The 14,831-nt window shown below is 32.6% G+C and overlaps 1 protein-coding gene across 1 annotated transcript in view; it reads right to left on the bottom strand.

Moving 5' to 3' along the window:
* LOC145259887 (uncharacterized) overlaps nt 1-14,831 on the bottom strand; it is a 575,878-nt gene that overhangs the window by 478,395 nt on the left and 82,652 nt on the right. Inside the window, exons 4-7 of the mRNA XM_080117779.1 lie at nt 8,719-9,121; nt 5,307-6,659; nt 4,110-4,478; nt 1,429-1,453 (exon numbers count right to left, since the gene is read on the bottom strand). Of these exons, the coding sequence (XP_079973905.1) occupies nt 1,429-1,453; nt 4,110-4,478; nt 5,307-6,659; nt 8,719-9,121 (2,150 nt within the window). The remainder of the gene's footprint in view (nt 1-1,428; nt 1,454-4,109; nt 4,479-5,306; nt 6,660-8,718; nt 9,122-14,831) is intronic.

Below are 14,831 nucleotides of genomic sequence, written 5' to 3' on the forward strand. Positions count from 1 at the left end.
TATAATATAACGAACTGATTAAAAAAAATAAAACGCCTTGATTTAATAAAAACAAAAAGAAACAATGTTTTATAAGTGATTTCATAAAAAACTGCATGCAAATCATAAAAACTACACAGTTCAATTCATGCAATTAACATTGTACGAGAATGAGTAAATATCAAATAATCTTAAAATAAAGTATTATGATATTTTATAAAGTAATGTAAATATCTAAATTTAGATTTCGTATCGAAATTTTCGATGATTTCGAAGATTGAAATCTGAGAGATAAATCTGAGTTGAAAGAGATTGAAATAAAATGCATATATTTGTATACAGATGACGTCAAATGTAGAATAATTAGCAATAAGCTAATTCTTAGTTCGATCACCATGCGAACTTTATAGTAATGTTTTTATACTTGACTTTATTCTGACTGGGAGGCATACTATCATTGATTTGTAGCTTACAAAATAATTAAATAAGATTTTAATTAAAATTATTAGCAGAAATTTCCAAGTTGGTATCTGCAGGCGCGTTTAATCCACTGAGAGAGATGTATCCTCAGTCTTCGTTGACATGTATCGAGAAGGAAAACTCCGATGTAAAACCTGAGGTCTATTGTTTACTCTGTCTTGTGACAGCCATTGCACTAACTGAGATTAGCAGTTGTACCAAAATGTGAGGTTGGTTCTTAACAAATCCTTCAACACTATAAACAAATCATCTGTATAAATTTCTGAACAACTTAGTTGTGACGGACCTCATACGTCGAAATCGACGGGAAGATCATCGTTAACAAATGAGTAATGTCTTAGTCTATTACATTATCTATATGGTCATTTTAGAAACTAGTGTCAGTTTAGTTAGAGTTTGATTTATTGTTTAATTATTTTAAATCATGACATATATTAATTATATATATTGGACTTAAACCATGAAAAACTTAAATCCATTTTCAAAGACGATTACGTTTCTAACTGTTAAAAATGGTGTGTAATTATTACGTATCGGTTTAATTAATGAATCGATTCTTTTCTTTTCTATTTTGATAAAAATATGCATGATTCAAAAAATATGCATGATTCATTTCTGTAAAAGGAAATACTTTGAGAAATGTATTCTTTTAACTATTAATATTTAACTCCATTATCGTATTGTTGAATTTTTGCTTAAGTATTTTCACATTCATCAAGTATAAGTCTGAATGGAGTTAATATTAGATTGTACTGTTAGTTTCTTATTATTTATAACCAAGTTAGTAAGCGCTTTGAATTTACGTTTGTAATAACGATCCAGTTCAGATGAAAATTACTGTAAAACCGTTGATAAAAAAATGAAGTCACAATAGAAATTATTTTAAAGACAATATCAAAAGTAAACCCCAAATATAGATATTTCTCATCCATTATATCATTAAAAAATAGAATTAAAACGTTGGCTTACCTCGACCCTTCCAAGGTGAGTCAGACTGAAAAATGAAGAAGAAATATAAGTTGTCAGCTTTCATCATGTAAGTTAGGCAACATTTATTCATTAGTTTAGCAAATTGTTGCAGTACTCATTGATATTATCGTTATAATCTTAAAATGTTCATTAATTTATAGGATTATACTAAACAAAGAATTCGAATATAAGATTAATATCTAGAGTTCTCGCCTGCCACGAGAAATGCACATAGATTAGAAAGTATCACTTGATCAAAAAAATATAAATGCAAACTTTACAAAAACAGCTCTTATAAATCTAAGTTTTAGAATAGAAAACTAAATATTATCAAACTAAAAATATCAATAAATTTAGATTGGCTACTGTTTAATTTAAGTTTGGGATGAGAACGTTTTAAGTAGATGTTATCGGCTTCGGTGAGAAATCCTTTATTGACAATCGATAAATATATATATCACTTATGTTACAAATATATATATAAAAAACACAGGTTCAATATGTTCTATTACATAATGTAGATACGCATGCATTTATATTTACATAATAGATCTCCTATTTATATTGTACCTGCAGAAAATATATTTTTATATTATATTAATTTTCAAGTAATATATATATTTAAAAATATTTTCCACAAATGTGTCCTGTTGTAAGCTATTCCTTGTTCTAATGATGATGATGATATGATGATGATATCATCATAAAAAAGAGAATAGTTTGTGGAAAATGTTTTCAAATATATGCAGATATATGTGTGTGTGCGCGTGCGTCTGTGTGAGAAAGTGATATAAATAAAATAGAGTAATAGATAAGTAAAATAAAAGGGGCCATGCCGCCTAGGGATTTGACAGCTTGTGGGCATAATCTCTTATATTTTTGCCAAAAGATTAACACATAAATGACTCCAGATTATTAGGAAATGAAAAAAAAAAGTGATTCGTTGGAATTTGATAATTTTCCAAAAATTCCAGAGACACGGTTTAATGATGAGTGGCGTTCGGGTATATTTGGGTTTATGGTTATCAGTAGTTGTGCGCTGCTCAGCCGGGGTCAGAATTGCCGCCCTCAACCAAAGAGTCTATAATCTTTGTAAGCCCCTGATTTTCATCAACATCAGCGAATGCATCTTCATCAGATAAAAGCACTAACAGAGTAGAAACGAATCATCTAATTTTATTGGCACTTTTTATTTGATGTTTGTTTTTGATGTCATGCATTTTATGTCATATTATTTACATAAAATATAATAATACCATGCCTTAATCTTCCTCTGTTGATATTACTACTACTACTACTACTAATAATAATAATAATAATAATAATAATAATAATAATAATAATAATAATAATAATAATAATAATAATTCATCCCTAACTATTTTTTACTGTCTTCTTTTTCGTTTCTTCTTATATTTTAATTTTTTCTTTAATTATTAATAACATAGTATTCCTCAGACTCTATTTCAGTTTATCAGTGTCTGTTGTGCGTATGTTCTCTCTATTATACCTTGTTTTCGCTATACCTCTCTCTTCCCCTCTCTTAAAATCTTCTAGCTGTGTGAATACGTTCAGAATAATATTTTAAAATATTTAAATCCGAGACTAATCAATAATACAACGAGTCGCAAATTTATGTAATCTTATTTACTCGCAAATCGATATCTATCTATCTATATATCTATATCTATCCATCTATCCATATATATATATATATATATATATATATACTTGATCTTAATATTTATCTCGAGTTTATATATATATATATATATATATATATATATATATATATATATATATAATCGTAATATTTATCTCGATTTAGCTCTGTTAAGTGAGGTTCGAAACCGGTTAACTAAATATTTCAGTCTTTTTATTATTCATCGATTTTAAAATAATATCGTCTTTATATAGCAATATTGAAATTTTGTACCACAAAAAGTATTTAATATATGTGTGTATACAACTAAGGCCATTAACTTAAAGAAGAAAGAATTATTTTTTGAAGTGGTAAGAGTTTTAGTGTAGTTTGTTCTTTGATCATTTAGAGCAAAACGTTGGTTCCTATCGCATCGCAAAACAAATGAATAAAGCGTTATCCTCATGAGATCGTGCATCCTTAAAATAGGTTAAATAACATTTACTTTGACACGCGATTATATTTCATGTATCCTTCTCTTTCGATGAAGGGCTATATCCTACTTAACTTTTCTTTGATAGCATAGATACAGCATTCTCACTAGCTCCTAGCGCCCAAATGCATGTGTTTGAGGATTTTAATGTCCACTACCGTGATTAGCTTGGATTCTCGAGTTACATATATAGATATACTTTTTTTCTGAGTTCTCCCTCACCGCATTGGCTTACACTTCTTGCAAAATATTTATTTAAATTTAGAATCTATGAATTGCTTTTAAACATTTCAAATATTTTGCATTTACGACATAAGTAAAAACAGAAATACAGAAAACCTGAAACTAACTGTTGCATAGGCTTTTCGAAGATAGAAAAGCTTAAAGTGGAAAAGGACAAAAAGATCTATAATTTGAGGTATATACATAATGATCATAAATATATTCATAATTAGAGTTTTTTTTCTGCTACTTTACTACTTCAATTTATGAAACAGAATTAAACGAAACGGTGGGTTCAATTTTAAGTGTTAAATCGGTACTCACCATCGCAGAACGGGGGAAGTCACGTTTTTTGATGATCTCTTCGTCTCTCTGCTTGATCTCTTGAACTCTCCTCTTCCGATCTTCTTCTCTCTTCTTTCGTTCCTCTTCAAGACGATTGGCCGTGGCACTGTCGCCTTTGCCTGAATCTTCAAAATCGAACCTTTCATCAAGCTGTTTACGTTCGACATCTTCCATTACTTGAAGTTCCATTCGCCTCTTTTTCTCAAGAGCTTCATTTTTGCGTTTCTCCTCTCCTTTCTTTTTTAATTCTTCTTTCATCTTTTGTCTCTCTTCATACTCTTTTTCAGCCTCGTGGTGAGCGCGACTCTGTTCACGAGCCATCTCTTCGATTTGAGATTTCGGTACGACCTGTCAGAAAGACAAACAAAGATCGAAGAAAACAATTAAAATCGACTAATATGAAGATTGCAATAATTCAATTGGTATAATTCTTGAATTAAAATTTTGGTTAAATTGACTGAAATGTTAGTTTTTTTTAAGCTAAAAATTATAAATCTTTATATTTATTCTTACTTTATTTCTATCTCTCATTAGTATCAATCAGCATCGTATGATGTTTCTACTCATTTTAAACTGGCGACATCAGATTAATCCCCAAACACCATATTTGTCGAACGAAAGTTCTTATTTTTTTAATCTGTGTCAAAGGTGATAAAGTACGCATGAACATGAAATGCCTTAGCGTATTATTATAGAGAAATACGAAATATCGGGAATATATTTTATCCACAGAATAATTATGCATTTTCATCTTATTGGAGTTTTCTGTTAAATAAGAGTTTTAAAGAATGCTATCATTCATTTCTTTATTTCATAATTTTCGATGAACATTAACTGTAATGTTTCTGACCCTAGCATTTTACATCTTTATGTGTATTTTCCTGAAGTAAAAGATAAACCCCGAGATAGAAGAATAGACTCATACAATGTTATGGTGCAAACTGACATACATATTATAGGAATAATAGACTTATCCACCGACTATAAATATAGTTACATCTAACCCGTCATTGGGTATCGATTCGTAACAGTTATGGTTCCCAGAACCATGACGTGTATTTCTGTAACATACTTCTGCCAATATACTTTTTGTTAAGAATACCATTGTGTTTGTATTGATTACCACTGACCTTCAAGGCCACAAAATGCACCTTTATAGAAAAAAATAGTACTTACGTTGTATTTGAGCAGGTGAGAAAATGAATTTCCTTCTGCATCGAATTTGGCAGACAAAAACATGGGTTTTCCTTCTTCAATTGTGTATACGGAATTTCTCCAAACTCCGTCGTTGTCTTTTTTTAGCTGAGTCCATTCGTCACCAACTACAGCCACGGCCTTGGCGGCGGGCACAACCGCTGCAAACTCCATGTTCTCTTTGGCTGCAATGTCCTTGTTGAACGGTTCAATCAGCTTGCAATCGTCCGACCATCCAGCATACTTCTCGGGAAAACTCATAGAAACCATCATTGGTATGGGTACCTCAATGATTGAACTGAACGCTCTGGGGAAGCCACCTGGTTGTCCAGCAGGTTTGGCAAAGAGATTGAAACGATACGATCCTTTTTGGGCGAAGCGGAGATCAAAAGTTACAATCTCTCCTTCACGATACCAAGATACGTATTCGGATTTGTCTTCAACACCATTCGGCGTCTGTAGTCCAAGTTTGGCAAAGAATTCAACATCTTTAGGAATCTTAATTTTGAAAGTGATGTGTCCTGATTTATCGACAGTTATCATTGAATGACAACCATCTAAAAGTTCCAATTTTAGTCTTTTGAATTCATCTGTCGGTCCGAGTTCTCCATTGGGGATTTCAGGGAATGGCTCTAAAGGTGGGAATTCCTCCTCGCATCGTAACAGATAATTACATACGCTTGGATAACCACCCTGTTCGTCATCTTCCTTGGCCATGATACTCAGCATGTACTGACCCTTTCCAGGGACTCTTGCGTGGAAAACGACTTCGCCATTTTCGATATGATGAACAGTGTAATTCTCAAGGGTTTTGTTGTCTTCCGTGGTTAATTTATGAAGGAAATCACGGTCCTCTTTCAGAGCAAACTTGACTTCAACTTCGCCATCATCAACGTTGATTTTACCTCTTTTGTGGGTAAGAGGTTCCATTCCCATGCTGATAGTGTCAGATCCAGGACCCCATTCCTTTCTGGGATTCTGTGGTAGAGGTCGGCAATCGGTCTTGGGTGACTCGCAATAAAATACATATGTGCAGAGCCACTTCAGTACAGTGTCAGATTCGGTCATGTCCCGTCCGAATAACTCAGCCTTGAATTTCCCTGTAGTTGGGAAGAATATTTCCATGCTAAGTGTCTTCTCATCGGGTACAGCATCCAAAAACAAGAATTTGTCCATGTCCTGGTTGCCTTGAATTTGTTTGTGTTCTACTTTGGTTGAACGGTACAAATTGTAGGAGAATTTCATAGTTTCAGAGCGATAACCCAAGTCCAGGTTGGCTTCTCCACTTACGGCCTGGAGAACACACCACGGATGGGATATCACAGTTAAATTGAGCTGAAATATAAGAAAATAAAAATTAAAGAGGTGTTACCAAATTTTATAGTTAAAATAAGAACATTACACGTTCTTCATGGAGATAAAGTAATTATGACATGATAATGATAATCGCTAAATTGTCACTGTCTTGAAAAGATCTAAATCAGATCTAAATTATATATATATATATATATATATATATATATTTCAAGGTGTATCTAGATATCAGTCTTTAATGTGGCTAAGATCTGACTCAACATTGCCTTATTTTCAGGAATAATAAACTTTAGCGATTATTATTATCATAAGAAAAAATTATTATTATGGCGTTCCGTGTAGATTAAACAAAATAAAAAAATAATAAAACTGAAAGGACTCGCAACATAAAGAGAATATTTAATGAAGTAATATAACATAAGAAAAACGAAAAATAGTAATGAGCTACAAAGATAACAATAATAGTGTAAATTGTGAACTAACAGAAATAAATCAGCTTACACCTGCTGAATTTTAATATTATGTTAACTCTCTCTTTATACAGTCTTTCTAAAGTGTTAATCTTTAATACTTTTAAGCAAAACATGTACATTTACAAGGTATTCAAACAAAAAAAAATAATCACAATGTTCATCTACATATTTTCATTAAAAATACATTTTTCTTATAAAAAATTTGGCACAAGGCCGAAAGATTGGAGGATGAGGAGAAGCCGGCTTTATCAAACTAGTGGTGCATGAGCTAACATAGCTAGTTCATAGTTTGACTCTACTCTCACCATCATACAACATTCACAATAGGCATTCATCAGAGTATACATCCTTCATCAATCACTCTAAAACATCATACCATGACTAACCAGTGCAACGAGGTGTAATGTGTATAAAAATTCTTTATACAAAAATAAAATGGTATTTACAATGAAAATACAATGGAGTTAGCAAAAAGACCCCCAGCCATTACTAATCTGTGACAGATACACTGATATGCCAGTTGAAAGGGTGATGCGGGCCCGAAAACCTCTTCGAAAGGGAACCCACATCTCTGGCACATCAAGCGATCTGTCACGTAGTTGAAGACGGAAACAGAAATTAAAAGAAATAAAATGGGGCTGACTAAAAACGGGCCCTAATGATAACTCTCACACACTAGCAAAGTTATGAATTTAAATATCTCAAAAATGGATCCTTAAATAAATATACTTGACTTAAAACGTGCTATGGCTGACGTTTGTTTTTGGAAGTCAATATCTATATTCCTAAGCACATTCAAATACCATTCAAGTGTTGTCCTACTTACACACCAAATACATGGCACACGCACCTTTCAACAAAGTTAGACGAAGAAAGTCTAATCCTCTCGGCCTTAATACAAACATTTAAATAATAACGGAAGATTCGAATAAGGTCGAGAGAAACAAAGTCCTCAACTACGGTGGTCACTTTCATGCATGATCTGGACATCACGACTCTCATCACTGCTAACAAGGTCAGAAGCCATTGTCTTCTAAACACATCAGTTGTTGCAACTCAATTGCTACGAAAATTGATGTGTTCCTGTTAAAATGACGATGCATTCAGGATGCGAACCATAAGTCCTGCAATAATCTCAATCAGCCAGACCAGAGATGCCTCGTTGTTAGTGAGACTCGCTGACTCAGGCGCCGAAGGCCAGATGGAGCAGAGCTGCTCCCTCGTAAAAACGAGCCCCTCAATCATATTGTCCCTAACAGATCCTATAAGAACCTCAGAAAGAATCGCGTTCATGGTTCTGAAGATTATAGTGTAAGCATAAATGAATACAGGCATTTTTTTCATTGTATGGATTTCTAACAACTTAACCATATGTAAACAGACATAAATAAGAAATAAACTGAGATTTGTACTGAATTTCGCTAGATAAAATAAGTATTAATATAAAGTAATTATAAGTTCCGATCCGATGGGATCTAAATTAGCCAACACCCGGATTTAATAGATATTTGATAATATATAACCGTTACTGAAAACCCCTAATTTACAAACAATTAATAATAAAAATATTATTGGCGTTATTTTATACGTGATTTCTAGTTTCTTACCTCGAAGAACTTGGATCTCAGATAGGCAATCTTATTAAATTCAGAAAATGTTACTGGTCTGGCAAGAAGTTGCCAAACTTCTTCGTCAGGAAAATGGCTGTAGATGAACTCTTCTGGGTCGCAGAGGAAGTAGAATTCTTCATAAGCATAAATGTCGTAGCTGACGTCTGCATCGTCGGATTTGGCCGGCTTGGCTCCGGTGCCGTCGTCAATAAGCTCCCATTCACCTTGATCCTGGGTGACTACTTGTCGGGAGGCCCATTGCATGTCAATCAAGCGCCAGGTATTGTCCACTAAAACAGCGTTCCAAGTGTTGCGTGCGTTCTCAAGAACATCTTCGCCAACCTTGTAAGAAACGCCTTTGGCATAACCTGTGATCTTTTCACATGGAATACCGGCATATCTAAAATTAAACAAAAGATATTTTTAATATTATTTTTCAAACAACTGATATTAAATATCGAATCAATTACATATTATTACAAGAAGAATATCTGCCCCAATGGCAGGTAAAAAGTAATTCCCCACACAGAATAGTTTTACATAATTTTTCTGCCCTTTTATGAAAATTAAAATCAAAATAAAATGCTGCTAAATCCTATGTTTAGAATACTTATTCTAATTTTGATCTAAATCTTTTAAAAATTTAGACCTTAAGCTTAAGAAATCTTAAGTAGCAATTGAAATTCGGAGAAGTTTTCTTTATTGGTGTTTACATACTATGGATCAAATGTTATGCGAATCTAGTATATTTAGATTTTCAAATGGGAGGGTGTTCTCACATTATGTCCCCTAAAACTTTAAAATGCTCCAAAGAAACAGAAATTTCAGGAATATTTATTAATTTATGTCTAATACTTATTATTAAAATTTTACAAAAATCGAAAGATATCGAAAATTATACGAAAAATTTCCACCACTTTTTGCCCATTTGCATAAGATTAAATTAAACTAAATATAGTCCAGATTAGAACCATTTTACACCTAGAATATAGGACAGACAATCCCATCTATTTTTTAAATGGGTGACGGATAATAATGTATGTATAAGTATATGGAATTGTATTGGTGTATATTTATAACGTTGATATTCAAAAACAGATTATAGAACTAGTAAAGTAGAAACTATTTTAATAATTTATATTCAGATATATATCTCAAATTCCGAGGTTATAACCATAAAGCCACATCTATTCGACCATTATCGATGGGTTTCTTCAGTTTTTTTTTAAATGTATTCTGCACATTTGTAAAATTTCAAACAGGACTATTTATTTAATCTACGGTGCTATACATTTCTCTAACTCCGATCTATATCCTGTAACCATTGGTATTTGTAGTTTTGAAATCGAACAGAAATTACTAGTACGTAACATATATGCTGTTAAGTGCAGGAAGATTTTCTACTCTGATAGCTTCTTTCCTCAGACTTCTTATTTTTGGTCCCATACCAACTTGCAGGAATTTGAATATAATGTGAATAAATATTTTGCTGTCAAATTCCTCAGCCAGATTATCTCCATAAATATTGCCCCTATTGCAATATCCTTTTAAGCTACAGCGGTAATATGCTATGTTTGTACGGAATACACGTAAAGCATGAAAATAGGTTTTCTTGTAAAGTTCACATTCATAATTAGTCAACTAACAAACAAGATATTCATTCGAGATGCTTGAACAGGAAAAGTATTTTACTGCTGCTACTATTATTACTGCTACTACTATTGCTGCTATCACTAACAATAAACGTTTAAAAATTGTTGGGGAAAGTACAACACAAACATGATCCATGGGGGTAATATTGCCACTACTTTCTAATGTCACTACTACTATTAATACTACTGCTGCTACTGACAATAATACTAAATACCCACACCATTAGCCCTTAAAGTGTGGAATATTATATATTCGTGTCAGCTCATCGACTTTTCACACGTGTTATTAGAAAACACAAACAATGACATATCAGACTTTTCTATTGGAATTGTTTCAGAATATTTTTTAGGCCGTAAATAGAAAGAAAATACGAACCTGGGTTAGATGAAGAAGTGTATTTTTCATTTGAAAATAAAATTATCGCATATTCGCATATTGACACGAATTGTGTTGTTATCCTCATACGGTAAGCATAATAATTCATTTCTACTTATTTTCTATTATTGTATAAGTTAGTTAATTTCTAAAGATTAAATAAACTGTCCGGTTTTAAATCCACATTAGGTTACCGATGGCGACATACTTCTCAAAGAGAAGAAGCCAGTAAAATAACTGCAATGTTGTAAACAGTTGAGATATTATGACAATTAAAGCAAGAATTAATTATATTGTAAATGATATTAACTGCAATTCCTCATCTAAAAGGATCTATTGGGGAGTCTATAAAAATGAGGATAGGAAATGCTTGGGGAGTGTCATCTTAAAAGGTCAAGTAAGACTTCAATATGAGGCGTAGTCAAGACTTTTTTTATTGAAGTAGTTATTATGGTCGCCCGATAAAAAGTAAAATCTTGAAAGCACTTTATAGAATTTTGATGTAGGATTGAAATCAAAAAAAAAATTGAAGTGTGAACGACTTTTAAGAAGTAAAAATTAATGTTGCATGTATATTTAATAATAGACATGTTCAAGCATAGGGTGCAGCCAAATGTCTACAGAATGCACAGCAGCATCCATATACTGCGCTCAAAGATTGTTATAACACTTTATAAACCATCACTAGATGATATATATATATATATATATATATATTCATCCACAAACAGCTGTTTTGTCGTTCCACGACTCATCAGTGTAGCTTGACGTCATTATCGTATCAACTCTGAGATTGGAAACACACGCAAGGTGTTGTAATCTTAGCTAACGAACTTGCTACTGGGAGTTGCATAAATCATATAGTTTAAATGACTTTCTATTCATGATTTTAAAAATGTTACGAAACTGGTAACCGAGAGGGCTCTATTGATTTTATAGAAAACTAATGAATTACGTTAGATGAAAGCTATTATTTCTTCTACAAAAGTGATTCACTTATAGAGAACACAATATTTTTATCATACTTTCAAAAATTCAAAAATAAGTAGGAATTTTTCAAACTTTTAAGATTCATTATATTTTTTTAAACATGCTATTTAACGACATCGGCTTGAATTAATAAATGCTCCTTAATTAGATAATATATAGCTATATTACTATATCATATTTTTATATATTACATAATATATTGTTCAAATATATTTGCTGTAGTTTTTCTACAGTGCTTAAGATATGAGTTGAGCTTTATAGTTGTAGGTAAATATGCTTTTCGCAAGATACAGAGGGATATGCGTGTTTCACTGATTAAGGTTGTTGGTTGGTTGTTTTGTTTTACGGCATATCAACCCTTTTCAGGTTATTTAATGCCGAATCTGGTGATTTTGAAGGACGATTTTTTAATATAGTATATTTGTTTTTTAAGTCGTATTCTATTTAACCCATAGTTGGGACCCTAACAGGTGCTACCACTCCGGGTCAGAGTGGACCTGGGAGCAATGGCAATTAAAGGGTGGCTCCACACTCCCTAAGGCCTGCAAGCTGGGGCCTCACTATCGGATATAGTTTAAGGGCATATCCAGGACCTCACTGATTAAGGGATCATCAGGCTAAGATAGCCTGATAAACATTTCACGAGTGAAACATAATTTCATCGAACACAATCTTCATGTTATTGTTATTCTATTAATGGGTAGAAGAATGCAAAAGTGTAATATAATCGCCTTAGTCGACCATCTTCTATCTCACATCACAAACGTCATGGACGTTTTGAATAACGGATATTGTAAATGAATAACTGAAATTGTGTTCAACAGCATTCAATAGATTATATCAATAAAATCGATCGCATTATTATTTTATTTTCTATGGAAATCGTTCCAGACAAGGCGTGAAGAAACTTGAGATGGAGCTAAAAATACTACTTAAAAGTCAAAACCAGTCAGCTATAACTGAGATATATAGATTCCAACATCGAAAATAGTAATTTTTCCCCGGATGTTTCTAATAAAGGAGGAAGAATTTTGTTTTCTAGGGTGGAATCTATCCATCTAACACTTATCGTTGCCAAGTTTTTTTTTTAATTTTTTTAAAAATAGTATTTTTTTGTTTTTAGCTCCTTACATCAAGTGATTCCATGCCTTGTCTGGAGCAATTTCCATTAAAAAATGTAAAGCCTTTGACAAGTGAGTTCAGGATACGGACAATTATGTTTCGTCTAATCACCTGAAAATATTTTAACCATAAAGAAGAATACAGTAAAACATTGGCCAGCGATACGGTCCATAGATTGGGAGAGCAGTACAAATACACGCGGAATTACAATCATACAGTCATACATCGCAATTAGATTCGTCTGGTTGAGCTAAAATGTAAACAACATGTAAGAATAACATTCTCAACAAATTAGAGACGAAAGAATATATTTTCATTTCTAGTTATCCTTTTCTTTATTGGCGGCTAACCGGAACCATAATTGAATTCTCAGTATCGTTCTAGTATTTTCGGGGTTCACCAATATTATTTCTGAGTTTTTATTCTCCTAGATTAGTCTGTTCTACTAATTCAGCCACAGTTAAGAAGCAGAGAAAAAGTTTTCAAGTAAATCCGTACAAGTGATGAAAAGTCCCGAAATAATTTGAACACGGCACGTTAAATTAACAACCACACTAATTAATGTTAAATCAATATATTGTTATTGTTATTCATAGTTTCAACAAAATTTTAAGGATAATCATCAAGGTAAAACATAACTAGTAAAATAGTATTCATAATTCTATTCAACCTATTACACGTTCAGAATACTCAAATGAAGAGAAAAAATTGAATAAGTTATTTAATTCAAGACTAGATAAGTATAAAAGGATTTATTTTCATGTGTCTGCTTTGTTGACACCCTTAACTTTCTTGACAACTTGATTAGCATTATTTATTGTCGTTAAATGTCAAACACGTTTGTGGCACTAAATGACTCAGGGAAACACTACACAATATGAATTATAATTGCGTTATTAATTGGTGCTTAATTTATTCTATCAAACATGAATGCATAATTAACAATCAACCCAGAGATTATTGATATTTAAAATGAGGACCATATATAAATATATATATAAGTGACCTTGTGTGTCTGCTTGTCTGAGGAACGGTCCTATCAAATTCTTCTTTCAATTTTTGATCTATAGACTTGAAACTTGATATATAGGAGATTTGGATTTGTGGAACAAATCGGATTTGGTCTGTAGCCGGTAAAATAGCAGCTAAGGGATCACAATTGACAAAAATTGGAACGTGGCAGGTGTAAGTTGAATAAAAGTGCTCTTTCACGCACGCGCAAATATACATTTATACATTAAAGTCGGTCAAACGTTACGATTAAGACTGGAATGTTTTTGTTTGTTTCAGTACTCTAGTGAGTGTGGTCTAGAATTTCTAAATACATTGCTTGTGGAAGCTAAGGGAATAGACCGGTTTTAAAACTTCAAAATATATTATAATTAATTTCTAAAAATTATATACAATTGCAACGGCTGTAACGCTGTCAATACGCACGCATTAACAATTCAATTAAACTTTAAAAACCTTATCTATACTTTTAATGAAATTCTAAATGTTTATTTATGTGTGTGTGTATTTATACCGATAAAATTTTCGAACGGATGCACCGAATTGAAAAAGTCTTTTTTCCCTGAAATGAAAACAATCACGAGGCTGTTTGCTCAGCAACCGAAAAGGCTAACATGCTTGCCAGTCGGTTTGATTCAAACTCCACACTGGACCCTTCCAATTACCCCCTACCTCAATTTCCTATGCGGACAGACGCCACGCTAGACGATCTGAAAATCACCCCTGCTCAGGTGCATGCTATCATAAAAAACCTTGACACTTCAAAAGCATGTGGACCCGATCTTATCCCAGCTGTGCTATTAAAAAAGTGCTCAGCCGAAGTAGCTTCAGTTCTCTCCAAACTCTACAACAAATGCCTTAATGAATCTTGCTTTCCGGGCTGTTGGAAAACTGCTTCTGTGGTACCAGTATTCAAGAATTCTGGCGAAAGAACTGACCCATTAAATTATCGCCCTATT

Source organism: Euprymna scolopes, chromosome 3 (assembly GCF_053919585.1).
Source record: "Euprymna scolopes isolate OS-2025 chromosome 3, ASM5391958v1, whole genome shotgun sequence".
NCBI classification, from domain to species: domain Eukaryota; kingdom Metazoa; phylum Mollusca; class Cephalopoda; order Sepiida; family Sepiolidae; genus Euprymna; species Euprymna scolopes.